Source organism: Lethenteron reissneri, chromosome 37 (genome assembly GCF_015708825.2).
Source record: "Lethenteron reissneri isolate LAM-NWPU_2019-01 chromosome 37, ASM1570882v1, whole genome shotgun sequence".
In the NCBI taxonomy this organism is placed as follows: domain Eukaryota; kingdom Metazoa; phylum Chordata; class Hyperoartia; order Petromyzontiformes; family Petromyzontidae; genus Lethenteron; species Lethenteron reissneri.
In genome coordinates, this window is record NC_083815.1 from 516,163 (window position 1) to 542,416 (window position 26,254).

The following is a 26,254-nucleotide window of genomic DNA, read 5'->3' on the forward strand; positions in this document are numbered from 1 at the left end:
TGTGAGGGGTGCGGTGTGTGGGGTGCGGTGTGCGGGGTACGGTGTGTGGGGTGCAGTGTGCGGGGTGCAGTGTGTGGGGTGCGGTGTGCGGGGTGCGGTGTGCGGGGTGCGGGGTGCGGTGTGTGGGGTGCGGTGTGCGGGGTGTGGGGTGCGGTGTGCGGGGTGCGGTGTGTGGGGTGCAGTGTGCGGTGTGCGGTGTGTGGGGTGCGGTGTGTGGGGTGCGGTGTGCAGTGTGCGGGGTGCGGGGTGCGGGGTGCGGTGTGCAGTGTGCGGGGTGCGGTGTGTGGGGTGCGGTGTGCGGGGTGCAGTGTGCGGGGTGCAGTGTGCAGTGTGCGGTGTGTGGGGTGCGGTGTGTGGGGTGCGGTGTGCAGTGTGCGGGGTGCGGGGTGCGGGGTGCGGTGTGCGGGGTGCGGTGTGTGGGGTGCAGTGTGCGGGGTGCGGGGTGCGGTGTGTGGGGTGCGGTGTGCGGGGTGCAGTGTGTGGGGTGCAGTGTGCGGGGTGCAGTGTGCGGGGTGCGATGTGTGGGGTGCGGTGTGCGGGGTGCAGTGTGCGGGGTGCAGTGTGCAGTGTGCGGGGTGCAGTGTGCGGGGTGCGGGGTGCGGGGTGCGGTGTGTGGGGTGCGGTGTGTGGGGTGCAGTGTGCGGGGTGCGGGGTGCGGTGTGCAGTGTGCGGGGTGCGGTGTGTGGGGTGCGGGGTGCGGTGTGTGGGGTGCGGTGTGCAGTGTGCGGGGTGCGGTGTGTGGGGTGCGGGGTGCGGTGTGTGGGGTGCGGTGTGTGGGGTGCGGTGTGCAGTGTGTGGGGTGCGGGGTGCGGTGTGTGGGGTGCGGGGTGCGGTGTGTGGGGTGCGGGGTGCGGTGTGTGGGGTGCGGTGTGTGGGGTGCGGTGTGCAGTGTGTGGGGTGCGGGGTGCGGTGTGTGGGGTGCGGGGTGCGGTGTGCGGTGTGCGGGGTGCGGTGGGGTGCGGGGTGCGGTGTGTGGGGTGCGGGGTGCGGGGTGCGGTGGGGTGCGGTGGGGTGCGGTGGGGTGCGGGGTTCGGGGTGCGGTGTGCGGGATTCGGGGTGCGGTGTGCGGTGTGCGGGGTGCGGTGGGGTGCGGTGGGGTGCGGGGTTCGGGGTGCGGTGTGCGGGATTCGGGGTGCGGTGTGCGGTGTGCGGGGTGCGGTGGGGTGCGATGGGGTGCGGGGTGCGGGGTTCGGGTGCGGGGTGCGGTGTGCGGGGTGCGGTGTGCGGGGTGCGGTGACGGCGCCACGGCGCTCGCCTTCTCGAGCGACCCCTGCCGTGCGGCGTCCAGCAGAGCTGCGGGAGAGGAGGAGGGAGGAGACATTCAGCCCGGAAAGCAAATTCACGCGCCAGGGAAACTTATCCCAGCAACGTGACAGACGGACAGACGGCAATGAAACAGACAAGTGGAGTCCATCTTCTTGGTTCTTTCGGTAAAGTCACGTAGAAGGGAAATAATAAAATAATAAAAATAAAACATAATAAAATAATTATCACGACGTTTCGGCCACAACGCAAGCAGCCGTCCTCAGGTGAAGAACAGGTCTGTCCTCAGGTGAAGAACAGACAGCGTCAGACGCTGTCTTTCCGACAGACCTGTTCTTCACCTGAGGACGGCTGCTTGCGTTGTGGCCGAAACGTCGTGATAATTATTTTATTATGTTTTATTTTTATTATTTTATTATTTCCCTTCTACGTGACTTTACCGAAAGAACCAAGAAGATGAATCCCTGCAGTCACGAAAGCTTTAAATCGAAATTTAAGTGGAGTCCGGTTTCCTCCTTATTACGACTCATCAGTACAGTAGAGTCACCAATGCTCACTGCTGCACAATTTGCCTCTAGTAACCGTGCATGAGGAGTCCACAGCTGTGCGTCTCTGTCTCACTGTTGTCCCTGTCAGTCGGTCAAATTTGCTCACATTTATTTGATGGTGCCCTAGGACAAGAAGACCACAGTGGAGTTTTTGAAGAACTCCTGCTGCATATTGCGCAGAGTCCGAGTGTTCTGTGCACACACCCCTGTGTGGTTTGACACTCACGGATGCCTGCACCACATCTCTGCTATCGCGAGGTTCCTCCTCGTATCCGCGTGTGTGTTGAGCTTTCTTAACGAAGTTGCCGAGCGCAACTTCTGGCCACACCACCCCCTCGTGTTGTTGACCGGCCTTCACAGGCGCTACTCACAAACAGCCCTTGCCCCAATAGTCAGTCAAGGCTACACGGGGGATCGTTGTCTTGTGTGTGAGTGAGGGGCGCGTTACCTTTCGTAGCAGTCGACATGGCCAACCTGGCAGATATGAAAGACGCATTAGTCCCGGGTGTGTGTGATAGCGATGGTGGTGGTGAGTGTGTGTGGTGAGTGTATGTGGTTTGTGGTGAGTGTGTGTGTATGGTGAGCGGTGGCAGCACCTGGTGAGCGCCTTCATGGGCGCGGGGGGGGCACTGTGTTGCCGGGACAGTCGGTCCGTCACGCAACAGCCGTCGCTGGACAGCCTGCGGCGTGCGCCGGGCACGTGGAACCCAACTGCCCTGTGGAGATGCAGGGGGGGGGGGTGGGGCAATGCCTGGTGCTGGAAATAACAATACATGTTTCCGGTATCCGGCACATCACATCCAGTACACATCCCTCTGACGACCACTACTCCGACAAGTTGCGCGCCAACTACCCCGGGCTACCAGCGGCCCGGAACGCGGCGAGAAATGAAGCCGCGTGCACAGCTACGCGCAGGAGCGCCCCTGCCTCCCCTCCCTGTCTCTCCACGGCCTCCTGCCCCAATTAACCAGCCCCTCGCTCTGAACACCAACCCAGGACTAGAGACGCATGGAGATGGATAGGGATAGCGATGAAGATGAGCGCAGATGCAAATTACCGGAGGTATAGATGGGTGGGGGAGAGATCATGGATATGAATGTTGACAAAAGAGGTGACTGGGATGCGTCGAGACAGACGAGTGGAGCGGCGCTGCGCTGGTACCGGCGCCGCAGGGGGAAGTGCGATCCGCTCGGGGTCGCGGGGAAGAGCAGCGCAGGGCGGCACGGGGGCGCCGCCCTGCGCAGGAGCTCGCTGTCCGACATGGGGCTCGGCACCCTGGCCACGCACGACAGAGGGCACAGAAGAGGGGTGAGGAGGAGGAGGAGGTGAGGCGCGAGGGACGCGAAATGGGAGGCAGCGAGGTGAGGGCTCTACCCGGGAGAGGGCTCCACGAGGTCGGGCATGCCCGGCGCGGCCCCGCTGGACACGGACGCCGGGCGCGGGGTCTCCGGGTCCAGCACGAACAGCTCCTCGGCCGACATGTCCGACAGGAAGTGCAGCTGCTCCTGCAGTCGCGAGGACGCACGCGGAAATCAACACCATCAACATCATCGCCATCATCACCATCATCAACATCATCAGCCATGAGGAATGCAACACACTGCTGGCAATCATCCTCCTCTCTCCAAGATCTGTCCCATCACACAAAACAAAACCACAAATGTTTACACAACTCATCAGTCACACGGCTTTCTGGGAGTGCATCATTTCATCAGCATTGGTTCAACACAAAAACAACTCTGGGCCGGTTTCAACATGTGGTAACTCGTCAGCAGTCAGGCTTGGCTGAACCAAAGCTGAGGAAGTGCCACACGTTGAAGAAGACGGCGTCTTTCTGCCTGCTCAATAACAAAGCCGTTGTTCGTCCATCCTTTAAAAGTCTGTGACTCGAACTCCGTGTGAGTGTGACGATGGGTGTGAGGTTCACTTACGCAGGACGCACGCGTCGTACCTGCATGCGGTCGATGCGGAAGAATCGATCTGCTGATGTGGCTGTACACACGCACAGGCACACACACACGCACGAACCCCGACACACAACAACAACCGCCATTCGCCGCTAAGTGGCGGTGACGTCACCACGGCGCTTGTGCCAGGCTATGTGTATGTTAAGGCCACGTGAAGTGTCGAACGCCCGCTGGCACGAGGTCACGGGGCAGACCCAGGTGCCACGGGTCGATTGACTGAGATGACTGGCTGATGCACCACCTGTGCCCCCTACTGTGCCAACTTGCTGTGCTTTAGTCACCCGGCGCTCCGCTCGTTGTTGTGAGCGTCGCTCCTCTGCCCTCCGTTGTTGCTGGAGGGCGACTGCCTCCAACTGCCCAGTAGCGTCCTTCACGAGCCTCCTCTATAGAGGCCGATCTTGACACCGCTGGTACCATCATCGCCAAGTCCATCTCTTTTCTAGCCTGTGCCATGCCCGTTTAGCCCCGTCTATCCGGTCAAACAAAAGTTGTTTCGGCATGTGGTGGCTGGGCATGCTGGCTACATGACCCAGCCAACACAGCCTTGCCTGCCGGAGGAGCTCACCAACATGACTTTGTCCAGATCTTTCAAGGATTTGTGAGCTCCTCACACAATCCAGTCTGGTTAAACCCAGGATGGATCGTAAGCAGGCCTGCCTAAATGTTTCTAACTGGCGAAGATGTTACATTAGGGCGGGGTCCACGTTTTGCAAGCATACAGAAGGGAGGGCATGACCGTGGCCGAGAAGACTCAAACCTTCGTGTGGAGCAACAGACCAGGTAGCTTCAGCGTTACGCAACCGATAAAAAATAACCCGTAAAAACAAAGTTTTTCACTATAAATCCTTTACATGCGTGGCGGCTAGAGTCCTCTCGTCCTCTGGCTTGAGATGGCTGCCACCTATGGGTCAGATGATTGCCTGCCACCATTAAGCAATTGGTAATTAAATATTAAAAAAATTCCTAAAAAGTGTAAAGTTATGGAAAAAGTTTTTCACGAAAATAAATTGTCACGCACAACGAGTCTGTGTGCAAAACGTCAGCTCGATTGGATCACGGGAAGTGGGTTAAAAAACGACCGAAAGATTTGCACGGTCGTAAGCACGCAAGCAAGCAAGCAAGTGAACTTAATATAAAGAATTTAAAAATATAATGCCGCTCGACTGATTAGGAGTGAGACCTCTGCTGTCAAACCAGAGTCGGTAATGAGCACCCTGCCCATGTATGGAAACTGCCCATCACCAATTGGGAGCTGTGGGGGTGGAGTGTCTGATGGCACAACATACCCAGGTCGGTGCTTAATGTTGGTGGAGCTGATGGTAACACACACGCGCAGACACACCAACAGAGCCACACACCGCACAGTCAACTGTGGCGGACAGGCAGTACCCTCTCTGGTCGGTGTTTATTTCGAGTGTTCATTCAGGGTTGCTGCGCTTCCCACTCGAGTCGTTTGCGGCGTAATTTTAGAAATGTGGCAGATTTGTGCCATGACAACGGCAAACAATAGCTTATTCCTCTTCTAATGGCATCACAGGGTCTTTGACGTCAACTGACGTGCAGAGTTTTATGTTAACACACCACAATATTAACCGGGGCGGCCTGCGGGATTCGAACCGCAAAACGCTCATACGGAGTTTGGGGCACTCGTCTGTTTTGATACTGCATGGGTCCACGCAATCACCGCCCCGTGGTGGGAGTGAGCGAGCGAGTGAGAGTGAGCGAGTGGGAGAGCGATAGAGTCAATGTGTGTGAGATGAAGAGGGGTGAGAATGCGCGTGTGCGAGTGTGGAGAGCAGTGGTGCATGGTTAGCTCGACACACTGCAAACCCGCTCATTTCCAAAAACAGTGGCGAATATTTGAACTGGTCCTGGGATTCCTCTAGGTCAACTTAGCCTTAAATGAGTACCCTGGTGCGGTTTGTAAATATCAGCCCTGGGGAGACAAAGGCGGTCAGGCGTGGTGCTGGCCACCCCCCTCCCCCTCGTGTGCCGTGCCAGCCTTCATAGGTGCTCGCTAACAGCACTTGTCCCAACAGCCTGTTAAGGCAATACGGGGGGTCATTGTCTTTATGTGAGAGGGAGTGTGTGAGTGTTTTAGCGTGAGTGAAAGAACGAGTGTGCATGAGAGTGATGAGAGTGAATGAGAGTGAGTGAGAGTGAATGTGTGAGAGTGAAAGAGTGCATGAGTGACAGTGAGAGAGTGTGAGTGAGAGAGAGTGAGAGAGAGTGTGAGTGAGTGAGTGTGAGTGAGAGTGTGAGTGAGAGTGTGAGTGAGAGTGTGAGTGAGAGTGTGAGTGAGTGAGTGTGAGTGAGAGTGTGAGAGAGAGTGAGAGAGAGTGTGAGTGAGTGTGAGAGTGTGAGTGAGAGAGTGTGAGTGAGAGTGTGAGTGAGAGTGTGAGTGAGAGTGTGAGAGAGTGTGAGTGAGAGTGTGAGTGAGTGAGTGTGAGAGTGTGAGTGAGAGAGAGTGAGAGAGAGTGTGAGTGAGTGAGTGTGAGTGAGAGTGTGAGTGAGAGTGTGAGTGAGTGAGTGTGAGTGAGAGTGTGAGAGAGTGTGAGTGAGAGTGTGAGTGAGTGAGTGTGAGTGAGTGTGAGTGAGAGTGTGAGTGAGAGTGAGAGAGTGTGAGTGAGAGTGTGAGTGAGTGTGAGAGTGTGAGAGAGTGTGAGTGAGAGTGTGAGTGAGTGTGAGTGAGTGAGTGTGAGAGTGTGAGTGAGAGTGTGAGTGAGTGTGAGTGTGAGAGTGTGAGTGAGAGTGTGAGAGAGTGTGAGTGAGAGTGTGAGAGTGTGAGTGAGAGAGAGTGAGAGAGAGTGAGAGAGAGTGTGAGTGAGTGAGTGTGAGTGAGAGTGTGAGTGAGAGTGTGAGTGAGTGTGAGTGAGTGTGAGTGAGAGTGTGAGTGAGTGTGAGTGAGAGTGTGAGAGAGTGTGAGTGAGTGAGTGTGAGTGAGAGTGTGAGTGAGTGTGAGTGAGAGTGTGAGTGAGAGTGTGAGTGAGTGAGTGTGAGTGAGAGTGTGAGAGAGTGTGAGTGAGAGTGTGAGTGAGTGTGAGTGAGTGTGAGTGAGAGTGTGAGTGAGAGTGTGAGTGAGTGTGAGTGAGAGAGTGTGAGTGAGAGAGAGAGTGTGAATGAGTGAGTGTGAGTGAGAGTGTGAGTGAGAGTGTGAGAGAGTGTGAGTGAGAGTGTGAGTGAGTGTGAGTGAGAGAGTGTGAGTGAGAGTGTGAGTGAGAGTGTGAGAGAGTGTGAGTGAGAGTGTGAGTGAGTGTGAGAGTGAGAGTGTGAGTGAGTGAGTGTGAGTGAGTGTGAGTGAGAGTGTGAGTGAGTGTGAGTGAGAGTGTGAGAGAGTGTGAGTGAGAGTGTGAGTGAGTGAGAGTGTGAGTGAGAGTGTGAGTGAGAGTGTGAGTGAGTGTGAGTGAGAGTGTGAGTGAGAGTGTGAGTGAGAGTGTGAGAGAGTGTGAGTGAGAGTGTGAGTGAGTGAGTGTGAGTGAGAGTGTGAGAGTGTGAGAGTGTGAGTGAGTGAGTGTGAGAGAGTGTGAGTGTGTGAGAGTGAGTGTGAGTGAGAGTGTGAGTGAGAGTGTGAGTGAGTGTGAGTGAGAGTGTGAGTGAGTGTGAGTGAGAGTGTGAGTGAGTGTGAGAGTGTGAGTGAGAGAGTGTGAGTGAGTGTGAGTGAGAGTGTGAGAGAGTGTGAGTGAGAGTGTGAGTGAGTGAGTGTGAGAGTGAGTGAGTGTGAGAGAGTGTGAGTGTGTGAGAGTGAGTGAGAGTGAGTGTGAGAGTGTGAGTGAGTGTGAGCCAATGCTGTCCTCACAGTCCAGGAAGCACCACTTGGGGGAGAGTTTCTGCGAGGAGAGAATCCTCGTCCTGCCTTCCCCCTCCTGCGTGAACGCAACAACAACAACAGCCTCCATTCGTCACCAACAGCGACCTGACCGCCAGCGCCTGTGCCAGACTAGGTGCGTTTTGAGTTCGCTGCTGACAGGAGGTCACGTGCCATGGGCCGGCTGAGATGGATGGCCGTTGCACCAATGTGCTCCTCGCTGTATGTTTGCCGCCCGACACTCCACTCGGTGTCGGGTGCATCTCGTGAGACACGCGCGAGGCATTCATGAGACTCGTGACACGTGGACCACGCTTGAGATTCACAGTGGCACGATTTAAACACACGACACACGGCGTCATGTGCACGGGGACACGGCGTCATGTGCACGGGGACACGTGACGTCATGTGCACGGGGACACGTGACGTCATGTGCACGGGGACACGTGACGTCATGTGCACGGGGACACGTGGCGTCATGTGCATGGGGACACGTGGCGTCATGTGCATGGGGACACGTGACGTCATGTGCACGGGGACACGTGACGTCATGTGCACGGGGACACGTGACGTCATGTGCACGGGGACACGTGGCGTCATGTGCATGGGGACACGTGGCGTCATGTGCATGGGGACACGTGACGTCATGTGCACGGGGACACGTGACGTCATGTGCACGGGGACACGGCGTCATGTGCATGGGGACACACGACGTCATGTGCACGGGGACACGTGACGTCATGTGCATGGGGACACGGCGTCATGTGCACGGGGACACGTGACGTCATGTGCACGGGGACACGTGGCGTCATGTGCATGGGGACACGTGGCGTCATGTGCATGGGGACACGTGGCGTCATGTGCACGGGGACACGTGACGTCATGTGCACGGGGACACGGCGTCATGTGCATGGGGACACACGACGTCATGTGCACGGGGACACGTGACGTCATGTGCATGGGGACACGGCGTCATGTGCATGGGGACACACGACGTCATGTGCACGGGGACACGTGACGTCATGTGCATGGGGACACGTGACGTCATGTGCATGGGGACACGCGGCGTCATGTGCATGGGGACACGGCGTCATGTGCATGGGGACACGTGACGTCATGTGCATGGGGACACGGCGTTATGTGCATGGGGACACGTGACGTCATGTGCATGGGGACACGCGGCGTCATGTGCATGGGGACACGGCGTCATGTGCATGGGGACACGTGACGTCATGTGCATGGGGACACGGCGTCATGTGCATGGGGACACGTGACGTCATGTGCATGGGGACACGCGGCGTCATGTGCATGGGGACACGTGACGTCATGTGCATGGGGACACGCGGCGTCATGTGCATGGGGACACACGACGTCATGTGCATGGGGACACGCGGCGTCATGTGCACGGGGACACACGACGTCATGTGCACGGGGACACACGACGTCATGTGCACGGGGACACACGACGTCATGTGCATGGGGACACACGACGTCATGTGCATGGGGACACCGGGCGTCATGTGCATGGGGACACACGACGTCATGTGCACGGGGACACACGACGTCATGTGCACGGGGACACACGACGTCATGTGCACGGGGACACACGACGTCATGTGCATGGGGACACACGACGTCATGTGCATGGGGACACACGGCGTCATGTGCACGGGGACACGTGACGTCATGTGCACGGGGACACGTGACGTCATGTGCATGGACACACGGCGTCGAGGTCCGTGACGCTCGCGAAGTGCGTGGGAGTCACGCACGTGCTCGAGGAGCCGTGGCAGCGCCGCATCCGCCGCCGGGAGGTCCTGTGTGGGGATCGGTGTCAATCGTCAACCCTCGCCACCATCACAGGGCCATTCGCAACACCACCACATCACCCCATAACAAGTTAAACACGCGGACACTACGACACCTCCATACCATATCTGCCCCTCCGCATAAAATATAATTAATTTTGTACAAATCCCATCAGGAGGGGAGGGAGGAGCAGGAGCTGACCTCTTGCAGACGCTCGATGTGCTCGCGGCAGGTGTCCAGGTCACAGTCTCCTGGCACCACGATGACTCCCACAGGCACCGCTGAGTGTGAGACGCATCGCACGCGGGACAAGAGCAGGGATTCATTTCCACGCGGGGACGCGCGGGCATGCAGCTGTGTGGGTGTGAGCGAGGTGTGGGGGTTAGTGGGTGTGTGGGTGTGAGCGAGGTGTGTGGGAGGTGTGAGTGAAGAGTGAGTACAGGTGTGACTCCACCGATGCGTGTTGAGACGGTGATACCTACAGGCCTCGCGCAGGCGGTCCTTGTGGTAGCGCAGCTCCTCGTAGTCATGGAGACGGATGCGACTGATGCGAATCCGCAGCCTCTCCGGGGGGGTCGCCACGCAACTACAGCGGAACAACCACGAGCACACATGCACAGCACCGCTCGCCCTCACTGCCACCCACACCGCCACCCGCACTCAAAAGACGCGTGGAGCGTTCCATCCTCGCTCCAGTAGAATATGTATGTACGTTAAACTTCTTTCGCACCGTACGTAGCCAACCGTGCTAATCGGAGGTGCGGGGGAAGGACAATCAACTAAACACAAAGATCAGAGAAGAAGCTGGTTGTAACACACAGGGAGTAGTGACACACCGACACGCCACGGGACAACAGGGACACACACACCAACATGCCACGGGAGATAGCGCAAATGGCACGTGCTACGCTGGCACACCATGGAGGATAGTGACACCGTGACACTGGCACCCCACAGGAGATAGTGACAGTGGGACCCCACAGGAGATAGTGACACCGTGACACTCGCACCCCACAGGAGATAGTGAGAGTGGGACCCCACAGGAGATAGTGACACCGTGACACTCGCACACCACAGGAGATAGTGACAGTGGGACCCCACGGGGATAGTGAGAGTGGGACCCCACATGGATAGTGACACCGTGACACTGGCACCCCACGCCGATACAGATGCAGGAGAGTGGCACACTGGCAAAAGAGCAAGAGGACGCGTTGACGGACAGTGACGAGCATCGACACGAATGCAGTGGCACGCATCACCCGCGCATGCCGGTATCAAGTGCCAGCGCTCCTGTCACTGGCAGACGAGAGGTCACTGCAGTCCACGATGCGCGCATGCCTTGGCTGTGGCACACGGAGCTCGTGCGTTCCGTGGACATGCGTGGCACGCACTGTACACACGGCGCTGTACACAAACACATGCAAGCACCATGCACATGCAAGGAGCACACGTGTCCACGTGCTCGTGCGTACGCCATGCGTGTGTCGACGTGTTTGCCACACGCGTGATTGTGGTGTTTATGGGGCAATGGTTGGGGTCCCATGATCACCCTGAACTCGTCCAAATGTTATCAGATCTCAGAATCTCAGCAGGGTTGAGCCTGGTTAGAACTTGGACATCGGGCCAGGCGGCTCAGTGGTAGAATGAGCGGCTCGCGATCATTCATTGAGAGTTAAAATCCTGGCTGGGGGTTGACTCGGCCCATCATCCTCCTGGGATCGATAAATAAGTACCATTTTGTGGGAAAGCCAACAGTGGTTGTCTTATGGATATCCTCACTCCCACCATAAGAATGCGGGGTTTCCACCACTGGTTCTCGGCTGTCAATAAGAGGCGACCATCGATGATGCCTCGGTGGTCGCGTGAGTCGCAGGAGCCCGTAGGAGGAGGAGGAGCCGGGTGGAGACGGCGCTGGGCAGGGGCGGCTGCGTCTCGACGCAGCCGCACCTCGAGAGGCTTCACAGCTCTGCCTTATTGTATCTATCTGTGTGGAGCTTTGGGTGATGTCATCGAATCTCCGAAGGCAAATCTGCGCAGCGATGTGGACCGGCAGGTCACTGCTTGTCGCAGTGGTTCACGGACGAAATGTACATGTATTAACCATGCAACTCGGCACAATCCGCTTTGCACGTTGAAGATCCCGTCACGTCATTCGAAAGAGTAGGCCAATGTGTACCGGTCACAGTCTGAATTCTCTAAATTACACCGCAAATGACTCCATTAGGATGAAACGCAGCAATCATCGCCCCCTCAAGCACAAACCAGGGTCAACGCGGGTTTTTGAGTTCATAAATTTCCACCACACCCCCTCGGAGCCCGGGGATGATGAGTGAAGTTCAGTCCGGGGATGGAGAAATTTCCCCCCCCCCCATAAAAGCACAGCCCCAGCCCCCGCGCCCTGGGGCGGCCCGTGTGCGTGGGAGTGTATGGAGCAAGCAGTGCTGGTGGTGACATCACAGAGGGCTTCAGTGGGGGGCTACTTACACGGGCGAGCTAGCGGGGGGCGCCGAGACGCGCCGGGGCACACACACGGGCAGCTTTTGCACGCTGATGCACGCGCAGACACACGGACACACGCGCAGACACACGGACACACGCGCAGACACACGGACACACGCGCAGACACATGGACACACGCGCAGACACACGGACATGATCACAGACACATGAACACACGCGCAGACACACGGACATAATCACAGACATCAGCGACCAACACGGACCCGGGCAAATGCACCGACACAGACACGCAAAGAAACACGGACATATGGGCACAATATACACAGACACAAGCATTAACAAAGACAAAGATCCCCTGTAATATTTACACATTGTACTCGGTACACAATTGAGGCTGGGTCAACCAAGGGAAAGTCGAGGACTGGTTCAGATCAGCATCACTGGTGTTGGCCGTGAGCGGGAAATGAACTCAGGTCACCGGGTTCGTAGCGCAATGCTCTAACTGCTACACTACGGCTCCTCACACAACAACAACAACCGCCATTCGCCACTAAGTGGTGGTGACGTCACCACGACGCTTGTGCCAGGCTATGTGCACGTTGAGGCCACATGAAGTGTCGAACGCCCGCTGGCAGGAGGCCACGAGGTAGACCCAGGTGCCACGGGTCGACTGACAGACGACTGGCTGATACACCACCTGTGCCCCCTACTGTGCCAACTTGCTGCGCTTTAGCCACCCGACGCTCAGCTCGTGGTTGTGAGCGTCGCTCCTCCGTCTCCGTTGTTGCTGGAGGGTGACTGCCTCCAACTGCCCAGCAGCGTCCTTCACGAGATGAGGGTGATCTTGACCTCGCTGGTACCAGTCTTCGGCAAGTTCACTCAGCTCCACTTCCTCATGTTCTGCATTAGTCCATCTCTTTTCCAGCCCGTTTAGCCCCTCTATTAGGCCAAACAGAAGATTATTGGGCATGCGGTGGCTGGGTATGCGGGCTACATGACCCAGCCAACGTAACCTTCTAAACATAGAGAAGGAAGGGGATAACTGTGGAGCGCCAGGCCAGCCAGCTTCCACACTTTACTTAGCAGCTGATGAAAATATAATGCTGATCAACTGATTCAAAGTTAGACCTCTCACCAAACTTGACACGGCCATGCGCACACTGCACAGGAATGAGAACTCCTCAACTCTCTCCACAACTACCACATTGCCAATGGAGAGTCGATTGGCTCATGCAGCTGCACGAGCCACAGTCATGAAGGTGGCCCATAAACAAAGAAACAAGCAGACACATGGACACACAAATACACACGTGGACATACACACCGTGAAAGAGAGACATAATTATGGACACAGAGAAACATGGACAAACAAAGGCTCACTACACGAACATGTTGAAAAATGTACAACACGGACACACAATACACAGAGTTACAAGACACATGGACACGCAAGGACACAGATATACAAATACAGTGAAAGAGAGACAAACATGGACACAGACACATGGACACAGGGACATCACTGCAACCCTCACTCAGCTCATCCCATGACAAACGGTGGAAAACATTTGGGATTGGGACACCTGGGTCATGCAGAGTGATTGTGTCTTTACAGCGTGGGTCCACCACAGGGCACGCGAATGAGCACGCGAATGTGATGTGTATGAGATATAGTTCGAGATCCAGGTGCTTGTCAGCCGTGTTAGGTGTGTGCCAGGTGCATGTCAGCTGTGTTAGGTGTCTGGCAGGTGCATGCCAGGTCTCTGCGAGGTGCACGTGAGGTGAGCGCCGGCTCACTCGGTGAGCAGAGGCACGGACGCCCTCCGCTTGGACTTCTGCACCATGAGCGCCTGGTTGCGCAGGGAGATGCGGATGATGGAGGGCGCGAGGCGGCACGGCTCCCCGTCCACCTGCACGGGCGTGGTGCGCAGCGTGGCCAGGACGGCTTCGCGGCACTGGTGAAGGCGCTCGCCGTGGCCTCCCACCTGCAGCGCCGCCTGCCGCCGCAACCACGACAGACGCGGCACTGGGACCGGTGGTCGATTGCATTGAAAGGTGGAGTCGCGAATTCACAGACTTGTGCGAATGTACAAACAGCACGGCAAAGATGGTAATGTGAGATACATGCGCAGCCCTGCAAGTGCTAGCTCACGCTATTGCTGGCATAAAGGCCTCAACTCGGGGTAGCTCTGGAGGGTACTTGGTCTTCTCTTCTACATGGACCGGCGTGTTGCAGCAGGCGGGCATACCCATACTTTACCCCACCACACATGACCTGCCGTTCAACTAACTGCGGTAGAAATATTTACACAGTGGGGTGAACAGAGGAGGCGGAGATTTAAGAAACTCGCCCCCATTGTTTCAACTGTCGCACCGGGAGATGGAATCGAACCGGCAACCTCTGGATCGCGAGTCCAGTGCGTTGACCACTACCACCACCTTGGCCGCTCAATTAAACACCAACGCATCTCCTTTTCTACACATTCAGAAAACCCGTGGTACGTTCTACTGAACGAGTCATTAGCCCAGAGCGCATCGTGTAACAGCCGCTGACGGTGTGAGGCGCTGCCTCAGTGAGTGTTAGGTGGGGGGGGGGTCAGATCGTGTCATGGTGGCAGATATTCACGACTACCGATGCAGTGCGAGTTCATGTTAGTTCATTTAGCGCGTGTCCATCTTGGTCCGATCATCGAGCACCGTTCGGGGAGATCTAACGCTCTGCCCAAGGGACGCATCCCCCAGTCACCGTTTTTACCGTTTAGTGTTGTACGGTCAGCGTCAGTGCAAACGAATCGAAATTAACTGCCTGGTCCTTACGAGGGACGCCATGGTGAAGCCGATGACCTCGATGTAGCCGTCGTCGTGGCGCTGCGGCTCAAAGTCGTGGTGCTCGGCCGGATTACCCCAGGGCACGGTGCCTGCGCAGTACCTGGCGGGGCGATCACAATCAACGAACAACGTCGACACAACAACCATCGACGGCAATGCCACACGGGGCTGCAAGCACCGCGGCTCCTCCCGTCACATTTAACAGTGATGGTCTTCGTCCATCGTGAAACCATCAACATGCCTGGCTCAGCAATCGCATCCGAGCTGTCGTTTTCAATGCCAATGTCTTCAACTCCGAGACGTGATTACTCTCGTACGAAGCACGTCCATGGCACGCTAACACTCGGGGGTGGAGAGGCACTGCACGCAGAGACACGCGGATACCCAGAGGTCGTGGGGCGAGGGAGCGAGCGGGCGAGTGGCGCGCGTCTCACCGGGGGATGTTGAGGAACACGAGGCACTGCAGCTTCAGCTCCTGGATCTTGGGCGTGAGGTCCACGCCGTCGCACTGCGCGCAGAGGGGGGCGGGGCGGGGGGGGGGTCATCAGTGCAAGACTGCAAGGGCCTCGAAAGTGAACGGCGGACTGGGGGAAGACGGCGATAACAAAACACACTCACCATGACACTCACCACGGTACACACCCTGACGTCGATACACACTCACCATGACACTCACCACGATACACACTCACCGTGACACCAATGCGACACTCACCACTGTACACACACTGACGTCGATACACACTCACCGTGACACCAATGCGACACTCACCACGGTGCATACTCACCATGACACGCACGTGCTTTGCAAGATCCCGGGAACTCCTCTGCAAAAAGTCAGAGAAGGCGGCCTAGACAGCACAGACCACAGCACGCACACCAGCACAGACCGCAGCACAGAGAGCATCCCAGTGTCCACCGAGCCCCAGCCGGCTCTCTGCAATCTCCCGTCCGCGCGCTCTCAAAGCCCCCTCACCCCGGCGTAGAACATCTTGTTTCGGAAGCGGCTGTTGAACTTCTCTGGGTTGGCCTCTGTAACGGAAACGCACGGGAAGCACGCGGTGAGCTCCGAAAAGACACGACGCGGCGTGGACCCAGATGCGGAGGGGAGACGCCGGGCGACGGGGGTGTGGGGGCTCTCCTCACCTCGGGACTCGTGGAACTCCAGGGTAACCCGCGCGTCGAAGCCGAGGCTGAAGTAGTTGTTGAAGACGTCCAGGGGCAGCTGGTTCGGGTTAGGGGGCGGCAGAGAAGGGGAGCTCAATGAGGCGCTGCTGGGAACGAGTTTGTCCAGCGATGCACAGGCGTGCGCCAGCCTCCTGCAGCAGCCTTCACGTGGCTCGGCGCAAGGGTTTATTCAGCACCGCTCGGTGAACTTTACAGCAGGGCTCTTTGCGCACTCTGTTGTTAAAGAAACTCATTTCTTGAAAACTGCTTTTTGCGTTTAGTTTGTTGTCTTTCTCCCGCACCTCCGATTGGCACAGTTGGCTACGTATGGTGCGAAAGAAGCTCAACATACATAGTACAAGAACACAGGTTTGCAAACAGTATCACCATCAGCAGCAGCCATCGGTAACTTCGGCTGAGTTAATTAACCATGGCTCTCTCCCACCAGTCAGGTAGGCCTGCTTGTTATGTAATCAACTCCAGCCCGATTTGATGCACCTGCTCTTAATCGGGGAAATCCCTCCCAAGGCTGGGAATTCCAAGAGTCGGCAGAGAGTTGAGGGCTTACAAGAGGCGATGCATTTCTATGTAATAATGTGGTGCTCCTGCTGCATGCTCCATGAGGTTCGCGTGGCTCCACCACCTTGGAGGTGCCCTGCTCCTGCTCGTCTCGCCCCACGTCCGGGTTGGGCCTCACGTCCAGATTCCAGCGGTCGAGCTGCACCGTGGCCCCCTCCTCCACGTGGGACAGAACCTTGGAGATCGGCTCGTCCGTGTAACCCTGGCGCGCGGGGCACGCACGGCGTTCAGAACATTTACCAAAGGAACGGACACTCGGACACGTGGACATTCGGGCGCGTGGACATTCGGACTCGCGGACACTCGGACGCACCCCTCCCCAGTTCAAAGTGCGCGCCAGGTCATTCCCCGTGCCCAGGGGGAGGATGGCGACAGGAGGAGGTGGCACGATCTGCAGCTGGTCCAACACAGACAGGATCCATCCCACCTGGAGACACGTGTGGAGACAGAATTGGAGACAAGGAGAGGGAGATGTAGTCGCACGATGAGACACACGTAGAGATTCACGCAGATCCACATGTAGAAACAAACACCGAGCCGCGTGCACTTCGGCGCACGTAGAGACGCGCGTCTCACCGTGCCGTCCCCGCCGCACGCCAGCACGCGGAGGTTGGGCACCTTCCTGTAGAGCTCCAACCTGAACGGAAACGCACCACACCGCACTGTCGAGTCGAATTCGACACGCAGCATTTGATCACCTTACACATTACAGCAACGCACTGCAGCACATGGCACCACACCGCACAACAACGCACCGGTCACACGCAACCACGTCGCACCACGCTGCGCCAGACTGCAATCTACCGCACTACAGAGCAACGCTTCACACCACAGCCGCACAAGCTGCACGCTGCCACTTTACTCACAGCCAACCGAGCACACCAGCACGCAGCTCCATGTCCCACAGCCGCACGCCATACAGCCCCACGTATCATCATACCACGTGTTAGCACCACAAACCACACCACACGCCACCACACCGCGAACCACCACCCAGCTCCACGTAGCGTGACCCGTTGCGGTGTGGAGCTTTGATGTGCGCCGTGCTCGCTCTGTACTCACGCCTCCTGCGGGCCGCCCGCCCCCAGATCAAACACCTGGCGCGGGTTGAGGAGCCACATGAGGCTCTGCATGATCTTGTTACCCTGCGGGGGGCAGAGAGCGGGCCGTGAGCGCGGCCAACAACAAATCTCGAAGCGAGCTTCTCCTGCTGCTGCTGGTCGAATCGGCGTCGGCGTGTCGGTGCTCATGGCTCCTGTTTACAGCCCGGAACCTATGGTGGGAGTGAGTCTCTACATGGGACAACCTCTGGTGACTTCCCCACAAATAGATGGTGGGCTGAGTCAACCCCGAAACAAGCTTTGAACTCGTAACCTTCTGGCCGGCATTGCCATTTCCACTTGGGCCTTAAAAGGGAAATATACATAATAGTTGACTTGAAGCTTTCGTGACTGCAGGAATTGATACTCTTTGGGTCTTTCGGTAAAGTGACAAGTGCCTCAGCAGTTCTCCTGCTGTGTTTTTCACCTGAAGACGATTGCTTGTGTTGCGATCAAAATGTCGTGATTTTTGATAAATTTTCTATCTACGTGACTTTACCGAAAGACCCAAAGAGTATACACAATAGTGTATATGTAAACCAGGTGGCGTTTCGGGAAATGACCCTCCTTCACAGTACATAGCCCGGAGAGATGGAGTGAATAACAGTTGGATACTGCACTGTCCCCCATATACATGATGGTGCGCTGATAAAAGACATGGTGAGAATGGTTCGCAGGTGAACGGTCTTAATTGGACATCTGAGAGCAGCGTGGGAGCCGGTCCCACCTGGTTCCCGCCGCTCTTGGGGTTGATGAAGACCACGAGCGGCTTCACGAGCGGCGACGCCGCCGCTTTGACGGCGAACGGCCGCCATTTGCATTCCTGCACGCGGACGCGCGGAGCCAACGGACGCACGGAGCAAGGTCAACGCGGTGACCTCCGCTCCGCGAGCGTCGTGGGGTCAGCCGAGGTGGCCATGCAGCGTCGTGCGGTATGGGTCGCGGTTCTTGCCTCTGAGCCCTTCTTGCTGGATTTACGCTTGAGGGAAGACCGCTTCTTCCTCCGACTCGACTTGAGAGAGGCCTGCGCACCGCACGCTGCCACCATCACCACCTTCGCCATCATCGCAACCACTACCATCACCGCAATCACTGTGCTGGCCTGTGATAGACCGAGGTGGGCCGTGACGGGCCACGATGGGCCGCGATGGCCTGTGACGGCCCGTAGCCCCCTCACGATGACCCGTGACGCACCTGCGGCCGCTTGACCCGAATGATCCACGTGGGAGGCACGATGACTGCGGCGTGGACCCCGAGCGAGCACGGCTCCTCGATTTGCTGCAGCATGAAGCACGACACCTTGTTGTGGTACTGTGGGGGTAGGGTCGGCCGCCAGCCGTCAAGTCAGCCACCCGGCCAGTTAGTCACTCAGCCATAAATTCACTTAGCCGTAAATTCATGCAGTCGGCCAATTAGTCACTTAGTCATCATTTCAGCCACTTATCAAATGAGTCGCTCAACAATCCAGCTCGTCAGTCATCAGTTTTGTAATCCGATTAGCTATGCCACACGATCTGCCTGGGCGATAACCCAGCGCCTGTGACCGCACGGGGAGGAGAGGCGACGCTCTCGACCCAAGAGGTGGGAACAAGAGAAGCCCCCGCCCAGAGTGACCGGTGGCAAAGGGCCAAGTTCGATTGTGCGGGCGACGTGAGCGCCCGAGTGTGGGCGCGCGAGTGGAGGCACAACGCACGGCCTGCTTGCACCACGAGCAGCTGATCGCCACGATCTCCTTGCTGTGGAAGGTAAACTTCTGCTGGAAACCCTGAGACGGGGAGCATGGGGGCACGGGGGGCACAGACGTCAGTTTTATGGGCAGGGTCAGGATCTTGCACATCCGATTATCACGGTTGGCTATGTACGGTGCGAAAGAAGTTCAACATAATACAGGGTCGACGTTCTGGTTTATGGCCAGGGTTAATATTCGGGTCTGGATCAGTATTAGGAACAATGTTAGGGTCATCATGAGTTTTAGGGCCAGGGTTAAGGTTTCAGAGTTCGAGTCAGATTTGGGGTTCTGCCTGTTCTGGCTGCTCCCCGCACCTCCAAACAAGTTCAACATACATACACGTAAGAGAGGGAAGTGAATTATTACTCAGACGCGGCACGGCCTCCCTTAACGAGGCCCATGCCTTGCATTGGTCGCTCACCTTGCCACACTGGCGACAACGACCCTCCTGCCTGTGACGGTGAACCCAGTGGTGCCGCACAGCCGAGGCCTGCGCACGTACGGTCACACGGAACACACACGAGAATCCACGTGGCCATGGCCAGGCAGCACACACGCGGGTATGGGAACCCACATGGGCATGCGCACGGCAACACACGCGGGCACACACGCGGGCACGGCAACACACGCGGGCACACGCACGGTCAGTAGAATCCGTGTTCTCCCGCAGCGTGGCTCTCAGAGGATCAAGGCGGCGTGGATTCCACCCTTTCATCTCGCGCGAGTGCGTGGGTGCACGTGTGTGTATGTGTGCGTGCGTATAATTGCTCCTGTGTGTGCCTGTTTGTGCGTGTTTTATATTACCCGCGTGTCCACGTACGCATGTGTTTGTGTGTTGCCTGATGGGTCTGTTTGATGGGGACTGTAATGGGGTCTGTGTAATGGAGTTTGTGTGACGGGGTCTGTGCCATGGGGTCAGTGCGATGCGTACTGTGATGAGGTCTGTGGGATGGGGACTGTGATGGGTTATGTGTAATAGGGTCTGTGTAATAGGGTCTGTGCGTTTGGTACTGTGCGATTCACCTCCCTCGCACTCCTGGTCCCTGCTTCGCGAAATGTTGGCTTGCAGCGAAAATTAATCTGTGGAGAGAAGAGAGGCGTACGGAACTGTGGGAATCCAACGGGAATCCCAAGAGAGGAGTGAGAGTGCCGTGGGAGTCCCACGGGAATCCCAAGAGAGGAGTGAGAGTGCCGTGGGAGTCCCACGGGAATCCCAAGAGAGGAGTGAGAGTGCCGTGGGAGTCCCATGAGAATCCCAAGAGAGGAGTGAGAGTGCCGTGGGAGTCCCACGAGAATCCCAAGAGAGGAGTGAGAGTGCCGTGGGAGTCCCACGAGAATCCCAAGAGAGGAGTGAGAGTGCCGTGGGAGTCCCACGGGAATCCCAAGAGAGGAGTGAGAGTGCCGTGGGAGTCCCACGGGAATCCCAAGAGAGGAGTGAGAGTGCCGTGGGAGTCCCACGGGAATCCCAAGAGAGGAGTGAGAGTGCCGTGGGAGTCCCACGAGAATCCCAAGAGAGGAGTGAGAGTGCCGTGGGAGTCCCACGGGAATCCCAAGAGAGGAGTGAGAGTGCCGTGGGAGTCCCACGAGAATCCCAAGAGAGGAGTGAGAGTGCCGTGGGAGTCCCATGAGAATCCCAAGAGAGGAGTGAGAGTGCCGTGGGAGTCCCACGAGAATCCCAAGAGAGGAGTGAGAGTGCCGTGGGAGTCCCATGAGAATCCCAAGAGAGGAGTGAGAGTGCCGTGGGAGTCCCACGAGAATCCCAAGAGAGGAGTGAGAGTGCCGTGGGAGTCCCATGAGAATCCCAAGAGAGGAGTGAGAGTGCCGTGGGAGTCCCACGAGAATCCCAAGAGAGGAGTGAGAGTGCCGTGGGAGTCCCACGAGAATCCCAAGAGAGGAGTGAGAGTGCCGTGGGAGTCCCACGAGAATCCCAAGAGAGGAGTGAGAGTGCCGTGGGAGTCCCACGAGAATCCCAAGAGAGGAGTGAGAGTGCCGTGGGAGTCCCACGAGAATCCCAAGAGAGGAGTGAGAGTGCCGTGGGAGTCCCACGAGAATCCCAAGAGAGGAGTGAGAGTGCCGTGGGAGTCCCACTGAGAATCCAAGAGAGGAGTGAGAGTGCCGTGGGAGTCCCACGAGAATCCCAAGAGAGGAGTGAGAGTGCCGTGGGAGTCCCATGAGAATCCCAAGAGAGGAGTGAGAGTGCCGTGGGAGTCCCACGAGAATCCCAAGAGAGGAGTGAGAGTGCCGTGGGAGTCCCACGAGAATCCCAAGAGAGGAGTGAGAGTGCCGTGGGAGTCCCACGAGAATCCCAAGAGAGGAGTGAGAGTGCCGTGGGAGTCCCACGAGAATCCCAAGAGAGGAGTGAGAGTGCCGTGGGAGTCCCACGAGAATCCCAAGAGAGGAGTGAGAGTGCCGTGGGAGTCCCACGAGAATCCCAAGAGAGGAGTGAGAGTGCCGTGGGAGTCCCACGAGAATCCCAAGAGAGGAGTGAGAGTGCCGTGGGAGTCCCATGAGAATCCCAAGAGAGGAGTGAGAGTGCCGTGGGAGTCCCACGAGAATCCCAAGAGAGGAGTGAGAGTGCCGTGGGAGTCCCACGAGAATCCCAAGAGAGGAGTGAGAGTGCCGTGAGGCCCGTGGGAGTCCCGTGAGAGCGGTACCTGCTCGAGTTGAGGTATGCACGCCACGTGCACCACGATGCGACACGACGCGCACTTCTTCCGCGACATCGACTTCTGCAGAGCAGGGCAGAGGAGACGAACCGTGACGTGTGGACACGAGAGGACACGACGGGATACGTAGGGACACGAGGAAATACGTGAGGATTTGTGGGGACACGTGGGGACACGAGGGGACACGTGGGGACACGGGGGGACACGTGGGGACACGGGGGGACACGACGGGACACGAGGGGACACGTGGGGACACGACGGGACACGTGGAGACACGACGGGACACGAGGGGACACGAGGGGACACGTGGGGACACGGGGACACGGGGGATACGACGGGACACGAGGGGACACGTGGGGACACAAGGGGACACGTCGGGACACGACGGGACACGACGGGACACGAGGGGACACGTGGGGACACGTGGGGGACAGGTTGGGGACACGTGGGGACACGAGGGGACACGTGGAGAGGCACGTGGGGACACGTGGGGGACAGGTGGGGGACACGTGGGGACACGAGGGGACACGTGGAGAGGCACGTGGGGACACGTGGGGGACAGGTTGGGGACACGTGGGAACACGAGGGGACACGTGGAGAGGCACGTGGGGACACGTGGGGGACAGGTTGGGGACACGTGGGGACACGTGGAGAGGCACGCACCACCGTGCGCACGACGCAGCCGTCCTCGCCCAGGTAGCAGCAGCCGTCCCCCGAGTCCCCCGAGTCGAACCACACGTGGTCCCCGGGCACCGCCGCCTCCTGCGCCCCCACGGACACACGGGGCGCACGCGCGTGGGGAGATTGCACGGGTGTGCGCAGGGTAAGGAGAGTGCAGGGAAAGTGCACGACGGTGCAGTGCGGAGTGTAGGAGAGTAGGCAGCGTGCAGGAGAGGAGATGAACGAGAGTGCAGGAGAGAAGCGAGAGTGCATGAGAGTAGGGAGAGTGCACGAGAGTGGAGGAGAGTGCAGGAGAATGGGGTCACGCACGCTCCAGTCCACGGTCCCGCGCGCCGGGATCCGCTCTCCGCCGTTGATGAAGGCCCCGAGCGCCTCGTCCTGAGCCAGGAGATGCTGCAGCCCTGAGCGGGAGATGGCCTTCCTGGGGGCACGGTGAGCCAGGACATGGGCTTGCGACACTCGCTCTCACTCGGTAACACTCTCAGCGACACTCACTCTCCCCTCGGCCCTCGCACACTGAGCGTGGCAGTGGAGACTATTCACACAGCAGCATAGACACCATCCCTTCCATATTGGTTTTCGTACGCAAACAATACTTGTTTTACACATCTCTTCAGCCACACATCCTTCTGAAAGTGCAAAAAAACAAAGATACCTTCATTAACAAACTGGTGGGGCGAGTGTGCTGTTAGCAAGCATCCAGCACGACGGAGTGGGTCGTGCTGCCTTTGATGTTTACGCACCACAATACCACACACACACATATAGACACTACCACACACACACACATAGACACTACCACACACAGACACTACCACACACACACACATAGACACTACCACACACACAGGCACTACCGCACACACAAACACATAGACACTACCGCACACACACACACATAGACACTACCACACACACACACATAGACAATACCACACACACACAGACACTACCACACACACACACATAGACACTACCGCACACACACACATAGACACTACCACACACAGACACTACCGCACACACACACATAGACAATACCACACACACATAGACACTACCACACACACACACAGACACTACCGCACACACACACACATAGACACTACCACACACACAGACACTACCACACACACACACACATAGACACTACCGCACACACACACATAGACAATACCACACACACATATAGACACTACCACACACACACACAGACACTACCGCACACACACACACATAGACACTACCGCACACACACACATAGACAATAACACACACATAGACACTACCACACACACACACAGACACTACCACACACACACACATAGACACTACCATACACACACACACAGACACTACCACACACACACACAGACACTACCGCACACACACAGACACTACCGCACACACACAGACACTACCGCACACACACAGACACTACCGCACTGGCTTCCCATCCAACTCTGCCGTCACGGAGATTCGCCGCGTCTCCCGCCCCTCCCCACGCACCCTCCCCGCAGAGTTTCCGCTGCGTGGCCCCTCCAGGTGGCCCTGCCGGAGCTCCCAGCAGCGCTGATGCCGCGCTTCGCGCAGCCAACAACAAGACCTACATCTCCGCGCTTCGCGCAGCCAACCCCCGCGGTGTTCCCCACGGGGCCGCGGCGCGCCCCGGCATGGGCCCCGCAAGGGCTCTCGGGCCCCTGTAGGGACGAGTGCCGGCGGAGGCACGGGGGTGGCCTCAGGTAGCGGCGGGGTCTGCGCACCGCCCCGCCGCCGCCGCCGCGGGGAGCTTCGCGAGGGGGCGCGGGGGCCTCGACGCGAGACTCCTCTCCACAGGGACCCCCCGCCGACTCCGTTCCCCCGCTCGGCTTCATCGAAGCGGCGTGGTTGTCGCCCCCTCCGCTCGCGGTTTCCTCGACGACGATAACGAGGTCGGCCCTGTCCTTACTGCCCGCCGGGAGTGCAGGCAGGAACCCCGCCCCGGACCCCTGCTCCAGTCCCCTCCGAACGCGCTCGGGGAAGCCGAGGCCCGGCGGCAGGAGCAGCTGCATCCAGTCGACCCGCGGCGCGGAGCTTCCCCAGGCAACGTCGACGCGGTCCGTGCCGTGCGATCTCCAGGCGCGGCTCCCCTGGCCCCGGTTGGGGAGCAGGGCCCCGCGCTGAGCCAGCACCCAAAGCGCGCGGCTCACGGCTCCGCGTGGGTTCGCGGCTCCGCGCTTCGCCTTCGAGACGCTGCTCCTCCTGCACGGCGCCGGCTCCGCCGCGCTCGGTTGCCTCGCCGCGTTCCGCGGGCTCGGGGTCTGCTGCTGCTGCGCGGACACGCGGCGCCGCGCTCTGGGCGGCTCCGAGAGGGGGTGCGCGGGGGGTACCACGACCCCACGCCGGCGGGCCAGGGGACTCGGCGCGGGCGTCGCCGCCTCAGCCGCCGCCGCGAGGGTCGGGCCCGGGCGGCGCTGCGTGGAGGAGGAGGAGGAAGAAGGGGAGGAGGAGGAGGGGGGCGCGACCCCCGCGAGAGATTTGCGCCGCGCGGAGAGAGACGCGGAGGGGAGACCCGCGCTGGAGCGGCGCCGCGCTCTGCTGCTCACGAGGGGCGCGGCGCGACTCTCCGTGCCGCCGCCCACGACACTCGGCGGACCCCCCCATCTGCTCGGGCCCTTGAAATGTCTCTTGAACTTTTCCATCGCTCGCGAGGAGCCGTGGACTCAACGCCGCCGCTCGTTCTCGCGCGGGCGCTCACCGCCGCTCTCCCTGCTGCTGGAGTGAACTCGGGGGCGCAGGAGACCGCCTCTTTGTTCCACCGCTCCGGGTCCCTCGTCACCGACGCGCGAGAGGGGGAGGTGGCCGCGGAGAGAGTCGAAAGCGAGGGGAGGCGGCTCGGGGGGAGGGAGCAGCACAACGGCAGAAGGACGAGGAGTGACGAGGGCGATTGGAGGAGGCGCAGCTCCTCACACCTTTTCACAGCTACTTGCACATACACCTGTGCACACTCACCCACATTTATAGATACACATCCTTCCACCTACACCTGCTCACACTCTCACCCATTCGTTGCAAGAAGCGAGAGTTTGTGAGTGGCCGTGCCCACACTCTCCCCCATCACACACCGACTATGCTGCGCCCATGTAGACTGCTGGGCGGACAGCGGCGTGGGAGGCTGGGGAGGAGTGATAAACTTTGACCCATCGCTTCACTGTCCCGCCGGGAGGTGAGATGGAACCGTCGACCTGTACGTAGCAAGTCCAGCGTACGAACCATGAGACTGCGGCTGCTTGGGTAAGTAAATGAAGTGCGCGATAATGAATGGATCATTGTTTTCACGAGAGCGAGACTCCGTGTCGCCTTCATTATACCCGCTTCGTGCGTGAGACCCATTTGAAGTCGCAGATCCCGCGTCGCCGCTCCCCTCTCGATCCGAATTTGCATCGCGTCTCATTAGCACCTCAAAGACATCAACGGCGATGGGAGAGGAACGAAGCGCGAGCGAGGGAGGTCACGACGCAGTTCGCGACGCGCGTCGCGGCCAGAGCGCGACAGAAATCGTCAGGAAGAAGAGAAACGGTTCGGATCGATTTGGTCGAAGTGAGAATCGTGCTGCTGTCACATCTGGGGTGAAGTACCCAGTTCCTGCCTCACTGCACAGGATCGAGTTCA

The 26,254-nt window shown here is 58.3% G+C and overlaps 1 protein-coding gene across 3 annotated transcripts in view; it reads right to left on the reverse strand.

Moving 5' to 3' along the window:
• LOC133351328 (diacylglycerol kinase zeta-like) overlaps positions 1-26,254 on the reverse strand; it is a 46,380-nt gene that overhangs the window by 8,274 nt on the left and 11,852 nt on the right. The window contains exons 2-31 of one of the 3 annotated variants that reach the window (XM_061566431.1): positions 22,913-23,024; positions 22,586-22,684; positions 21,911-21,985; positions 20,280-20,336; positions 19,678-19,746; positions 19,221-19,292; positions 18,722-18,838; positions 18,480-18,551; positions 18,255-18,350; positions 17,490-17,572; positions 17,004-17,064; positions 16,741-16,854; positions 16,492-16,629; positions 15,828-15,906; positions 15,658-15,713; positions 15,470-15,532; positions 15,116-15,189; positions 14,670-14,781; positions 13,650-13,849; positions 11,877-11,939; positions 9,875-9,978; positions 9,594-9,673; positions 9,356-9,400; positions 7,575-7,641; positions 3,763-3,803; positions 3,186-3,316; positions 2,973-3,086; positions 2,408-2,527; positions 2,260-2,285; positions 1,256-1,293 (exon numbers count right to left, since the gene is read on the reverse strand). In XM_061566431.1, the coding sequence (XP_061422415.1) occupies positions 1,256-1,293; positions 2,260-2,285; positions 2,408-2,527; positions 2,973-3,086; positions 3,186-3,316; positions 3,763-3,803; positions 7,575-7,641; positions 9,356-9,400; positions 9,594-9,673; positions 9,875-9,978; positions 11,877-11,939; positions 13,650-13,849; positions 14,670-14,781; positions 15,116-15,189; positions 15,470-15,532; positions 15,658-15,713; positions 15,828-15,906; positions 16,492-16,629; positions 16,741-16,854; positions 17,004-17,064; positions 17,490-17,572; positions 18,255-18,350; positions 18,480-18,551; positions 18,722-18,838; positions 19,221-19,292; positions 19,678-19,746; positions 20,280-20,336; positions 21,911-21,985; positions 22,586-22,684; positions 22,913-23,024 (2,578 nt within the window). Of the gene's footprint in view, positions 1-1,255; positions 1,294-2,259; positions 2,286-2,407; positions 2,528-2,972; positions 3,087-3,185; positions 3,317-3,762; positions 3,804-7,574; positions 7,642-9,355; positions 9,401-9,593; positions 9,674-9,874; positions 9,979-11,876; positions 11,940-13,649; positions 13,850-14,669; positions 14,782-15,115; positions 15,190-15,469; positions 15,533-15,657; positions 15,714-15,827; positions 15,907-16,491; positions 16,855-17,003; positions 17,065-17,489; positions 17,573-18,254; positions 18,351-18,479; positions 18,552-18,721; positions 18,839-19,220; positions 19,293-19,677; positions 19,747-20,279; positions 20,337-21,910; positions 21,986-22,585; positions 22,685-22,912; positions 23,025-24,112; positions 25,589-26,254 lie in introns of those variants that run through there. The other 2 variants (XM_061566430.1, XM_061566432.1) reach the window with 2 other exon arrangements.